General features: G+C 36.5%; 1 protein-coding gene across 1 annotated transcript in view; it reads left to right on the top strand.

Moving 5' to 3' along the window:
* Positions 1 to 701: 701 nt before the first annotated feature.
* The window catches only part of CCDC137 (coiled-coil domain containing 137), a 66,526-nt gene continuing 60,697 nt past the window's right edge, over positions 702 to 6,530 (top strand). Inside the window, exon 1 of the mRNA XM_053721205.1 lies at positions 702 to 847. Coding sequence (XP_053577180.1) covers positions 702 to 847 — 146 coding nt within the window. The remainder of the gene's footprint in view (positions 848 to 6,530) is intronic.

Genomic DNA, 6,530 nt, shown 5'->3' on the forward strand with positions numbered 1-6,530 from the left:
AAAAATATCTGGTTATTTCCTTGGGAGATCATGAGGGGTAATTTACACATGTAAACTATTATTAAATAACTGGACAGGAAGAGTGTTTTACTTTGTGTCCCCATTAATGAAATTCAATGTCAATAAACATCCAGTTTATCCCAGGCAATTTAAATTCACATTAAGAGCAGTTTATCAGAACTATTTTGTACTTTTTTATTTACATGTTTATTGTTTTGAATAGCTATGTACCAAAACAATTTTAAAGGACAATTTAACATTCTACTAAATAGTAATACTAAAATTTGGTGCTATTTTCTTTTGCACTGTAAACAAATTAAATATGTTGTTGGTCTACCCTTCTGTCCTCCACACTTCTGGTGATACCAGTTTCGACACACAACACTTAGGGGTCAATTTATCATTGTGCGGACGGACATGATCCACTATAGCGTACCATGTCCGCCACACATCGATAAATGCCGACAGCATTTATCATTGCACCAGCAGGTCTTGTGAACTGCTGGTACAATACTGCCCCCTGCAGATTCGCTAGCAGGGGGTGTCAATCAACCCGATCGTATTCAATTGGGTTGATTTCTGCCCGCCGCCTCAGAGCAGGCGGACAGGTTATGGAGCAGCGGTCTTTAGACCGCTGCAGACCCATAGGATCTGTTTTTCATCATGGTCAGCATCACCAAAGCAGTAACAAGACGAACAAAATGTCCAGCCTTCTGATTTGCAGTAACATGAGGGGAAAGTACTCGTCCTCCTGTGTGTCCTGTTCTGCTATTTTGACCATTGGTGGGCTGTATTTCTCAATTTTTCCTGCTACAAATGTGTGCTTTGTGGTTTGTTTAATGGTCAGGTATGAGTAATCAACTTTGCAGAATTTTGCTGTGCATCCACTGTCTAACTTTATTGCTGTCAAAATTCCTCACATATTTTGAGACCACTACATATAATGTACGAATATAGGAGGACATGCACTCCAGTTATAAGAATTACTTTGTTTCGGGCAATCCAGGTCCAGTCTGCTTCAAGAAACTCAACTGAGGGACAGAGAGTGTGAATGCAATAGAGCATTTTTTGGACAATAGCACAGTATGTGTTATATTTATTGCTTAGTGAGTCCATTATTGTCACTGTTTTAGATTTTAGGTCTGCTACATTACAGCCAAAAACCAGTGCAAACCTCTTCCATATAAAGTTAGGTCACTGTTAGTTGGAAAGAGTAAAACATCATAGTTTAAAAGTGATAAGGAATCTGCAAATTTTACAAAGGATACATGTCCTCCATTACTGACAGAATGGAAACAATGTGGAGGAATAATAATTGCAACCATATTCGTATCAAAAACAGGTCATATATGTTCCTTGGCATGTGTAACCATGATATTACACCAATAATCCCAATGTATAAAAATAATTCTAACCATATTCCTATCAGAAACAAGTCAAATGTGTTCATCTTCATGTGTAACCGTGATATTCCACCCATAATCCCCATGCAGAAAAATAATTATGCCCCTATTCCTATCACAAACCAGTCAAATATATTCCTTGGCATGTGTAACTATAATATTCCACCCATAATCCCCATATATAAAAATATGTATACCCATATTTTTAGCAGCAACAAGTGAAAAATGTTCCTTCCCATGTGTAACCATGATATTACACCCATAATCCCAATGTAAACAATATTTATACCCATGTTTCATATCAGTAAAAGGTCAAATATGTTCCTTGGCATTTGTAACCATGATATTCTGCCCATAATCCCTTTATATAAAAACATTTATGCCAATATTCCTATCAGACACAGGTCAAATATGTTCCTTGGCATGTGTAACCATGATATTTTACCCATAATCCCCACATAGAAAAATAATTATACCCATATTCCTATCAGAAACTGGTCAAACGTGTTCCTTGGCATGTGTAACCATGATATTCCACCCATAATCCCCATGTAAAAAAACATAATTATACCCATACTCCTATCAGAAACCAGTCAAATATGTAACTTGGAAAGTGTAACCATGATATTCCACCCATAATCCCCATATATAAAAATAATTATACCCATATTCTTAGTAGTAACAAGTCAAATATGTTCCTTGGCATGTGTAACCATGATATTCCGCCCATAAACCCTTACATAAAAATAATTTTACCCATATTCCTATCAGAAACAGGTCAAAAATGTTTCTTGGCATGGGTAACCATGATATTCTTTGTCCTTAGAATTATATTCCGTTTACTTAACAAATGCCTGCTAGAATAGATAACTCTGCGGCCCAAATAGGGTCAATCAATGCCGTCTGCAGCTGTTAGAAAACTACAAATACATTAAGTGATATGATGATTGTGTGCTGGGTCCAATAACCCCGTGTTAGTTAACAGAGTGTTCAAAGCGATATCATGAATTGATATTAAATATCCTTAAAAAACAAAAAATCAGACATTCAAACATAAAACTTCAAGTGCCTGTGTCATAAAAAAAAGTGAACAGTGTTTCAAAAAACAATCTAAAAACAAAGCATAAATTTAAAATTCCTGTGATGTAATGAAGAGTGTAGCGTGAAATGTCAGAAAAAATATATAAAATCCAATCTGTGCTGTGCAGATTATCAAAATCAGGTGAAAAAAACAGTGGCCACTGTGGAAGCAAAAATATTGATGAACAGTACAATCCAACGTGTAAATGTTCCTTACAACCTAAAAAAGTGTTCCTGTAGTGGTCCTGTAAGTGCTGCAGGAACCGGAAAGTAAAGTCTAGACGTCTCGGGTCTCCCAAATTCGAGTTTCCCGCGACGGTACCTAGCATAGACCGAAACGCGTCGACTGGTGAGTACGTTTGCAATTGATAGAAGATTAAGAAAACCGTCTGCACTATTGGTGTTTTTTTATTTCTAGGTACCGCCGCGGGAAACTCGAATTTGGGAGACCCGAGACGTCTAGACCTTAATTTCCGGTTCCTGCAGCACTTACAGGACCACTACAGGAACACTTTTTTAGGTTGTAAGGAACATTTACACGTTGGATTGTACTGTTCATCAATATTTTTGCTTCCACAGTGGCCACTGTTTTTTTCACCTGATTTTGATAATCTGCACAGCACAGATTGGATTTGATATATTTTTTCTGACATTTCACGCTACACTCTTCATTACATCACAGGAATTTTAAATTTATGCTTTGTTTTTAGATTGTTTTTTGAAACACTGTTCACTTCTTTTTATGACACAGGCACTTGAAGTTTTATGTTTGAATGTCTGATTTTTTGTTTTTTAAGGATATTTAATATCAATTCATGATATCGCTTTGAACACTCTGTTAACTAACACGGGGTTATTGGACCCAGCACACAATCATCGTATCACTTAATGTATTTGTAGTTTTCTAACAGCTGCAGACGGCATTGATTGACCCTATTTGGGCCGCAGAGTTATCTATTCTAGCAGGCATTTGTTAAGTAAACGGAATATAATTCTAAGGACAAGGAGTCTCGACTCCCATGTTTACCATAGTATTCGATATTTGAAATTTGTCGTTTGCAGACCTATGATCTTACCCTACCCAGGTATCAAGGGTAGTATTCAAGTTTGTGATTTTATTGAATTATTTTATGTGAGTTATTTTATATGTAATTAAAGTGGATGTGATTTTAATCTTATCTCAACCCCACGTAGTATTTTTTGGGCTATTACAGACCGAGCCTTCAGTGGCGCTTTGGTTTTTTATCCCTTTATTCCTTATATCTATTTGACTACTAGGAGTCAATTAACCGAAGCTAGGTCTTATCTCTGGAGGGCGCTTAGTGATATCTGTTACTATATTGTTCTAACCATGATATTCCACCCATAATCCCTTTATGTAAAATATGTATATCCATATTCCTATCAGAAACAGGTCAAATATGTTTCTTGGCATGAGTAACCATGATATTCCACCAATAATCTGCATATATAAAAATATGTTTACCCATATTCTTAGCAGTAACCAGTCAAATATGTTACTTGGCATGTGTAACCATGATATTCCACCCATAATCCCCATGTAGAAAAATAATTATACCCACGTTTCTATCAGAAACAGGTCAAATATGTTCTTTGGCAGGTGTAACTATAACATTCCACCCATAAACCCCATATATTAAAATATTTGTACACATTTTCTTAGCAGTAACATGTCAAATATATTACTTGGCATGTGTAACCATAATATTCCACATATAATTCCCACGTAGAAAAATAATTATACTCATATTTCCATCAAAAACAGGTCAAATATGGTCCTTGGCAAGTGTAACCATGATATTCCACCCATAATCCACATGTATAAAAATATATATACCCATATTCTTAGTAGTAACAAGTCAAATTTGTTTCTTTCCATGTGTAACCATTTTATATCAAACCCATACACCCCATGTATAAAAAAATAATTATACCCATATTCATATCAGAAAATGGTCAAATATGTTCCTTGGCATGTGTAAACATGATATTTCACCCATAATCCCCATGTAGAAAATGAATTACAACCATATTCCTATCAGAAACAGGTCAAATGTCTTCCTTTGCAAGTGTAACCATGATATTTCACCCATAATCCCCATGTATAAAAATAATTGTAACCATATTCCTATCAGAAACAGGTCAAATGTGTTCCTCTGCAAGTGTAACCATGATATTTCACCTATAATCCCCATGTAGAAAAATAATTATAACCATTTTCCTATCAGAAACAGGTCAAATGTGTTCCTCTGCAAGTGTAACCATGATATTTCACCCATAATCTCCATGTAGAAAAATAATTATAACCATATTCCTATCAGAAACAGGTCAAATGTGTTCTTCTGCATGTGTAACCATGATATTTCACCCATAATCCCCATGTATAAAAATAATTAGAACCATATTCCTATCAGAAACAGGTCAAATGTGTTCTTCTGCATGTGTTAGCATGATATTTCACCCATAATCCCCATGTATAACAATAATTATAACCAAATTCCTATCAGAAACAGGTCAAATGTGTTCTTCTGCATGTGTAACCATGATATTTCACCCATAATCCCCATGTATAAAAATAATTATAACCATTTTCCTATCAGAAACAGGTCAAATGTGTTCTTCTGCATGTGTAACCATGATATTTCACCCATAATCCCCATGTATACAAATAATTAGAACCATATTCCTATCAGAAACAGGTCAAATGTGTTCCTCTGCATGTGTAACCATGATATTTCACCCATAATCCCCATGTAGAAAAATAGTTATAACCGAATTCCTATCAGAAACAGGTCAAATGTGTTCTTCTGCATGTGTAACTATGGTATTTCACCCATAATCCCCATGTATAAAAATAATTAGAACCATATTCCTATCAGAAACAGGTCAAATGTGTTCCTCTGCATGTGTAACCATGATATTTCACCCATAATCCCCATGTAGAAAAATAGTTATAACCGAATTCCTATCAGAAACAGGTCAAATGTGTTCTTCTGCATGTGTAACTATGGTATTTCACCCATAATCCCCATGTATAAAAATAATTAGAACCATATTCCTATCAGAAACAGGTCAAATGTGTTCCTCTGCATGTGTAACCATGATATTTCACCCATAATCCCCATGTAGAAAAAACATAATTTATGCTTACCTGATAAATTCCTTTCTTCTGTTGTGTGATCAGTCCACGGGTCATCATTACTTCTGGGATATAACTCCTCCCCAACAGGAAATGCAAGAGGATTCACCCAGCAGAGCTGCATATAGCTCCTCCCCTCTACGTCAGTCCCAGTCATTCGACCAAGAAACAACGAGAAAGGAGTAACCAAGGGTGAAGTGGTGACTGGAGTATAATTTAAAAGATATTTACCTGCCTTAAAACAGGGCGGGCCGTGGACTGATCACACAACAGAAGAAAGGAATTTATCAGGTAAGCATAAATTATGTTTTCTTCTGTTATGTGTGATCAGTCCACGGGTCATCATTACTTCTGGGATACCAATACCAAAGCAAAAGTACACGGATGACGGGAGGGATAGGCAGGCTCATTATACAGAAGGAACCACTGCCTGAAGAACCTTTCTCCCAAAAATAGCCTCCGAAGAAGCAAAAGTGTCAAATTTGTAAAATTTGGAAAAAGTATGAAGCGAAGACCAAGTTGCAGCCTTGCAAATCTGTTCAACAGAGGCCTCATTCTTAAAGGCCCAAGTGGAAGCCACAGCTCTAGTGGAGTGAGCTGTAATTCTTTCAGGAGGCTGCTGTCCAGCAGTCTCATAGGCTAAACGTATTATGCTACGAAGCCAAAAAGAGAGAGAGGTAGCAGAAGCTTTTTGACCTCTCCTCTGTCCAGAGTAAACGACAAACAAGGAAGAAGTTTGGCGAAAATCTTTAGTTGCCTGCAAGTAGAACTTGAGGGCACGAACTACATCCAGATTGTGTAAAAGACGTTCCTTCTTTGAAGAAGGATTTGGACACAAGGATGGGACAACAATCTCTTGATTGATGTTCCTGTTAGTGACTACCTGA

Source organism: Bombina bombina, chromosome 1 (assembly GCF_027579735.1).
Source record: "Bombina bombina isolate aBomBom1 chromosome 1, aBomBom1.pri, whole genome shotgun sequence".
NCBI lineage: Eukaryota > Metazoa > Chordata > Amphibia > Anura > Bombinatoridae > Bombina > Bombina bombina.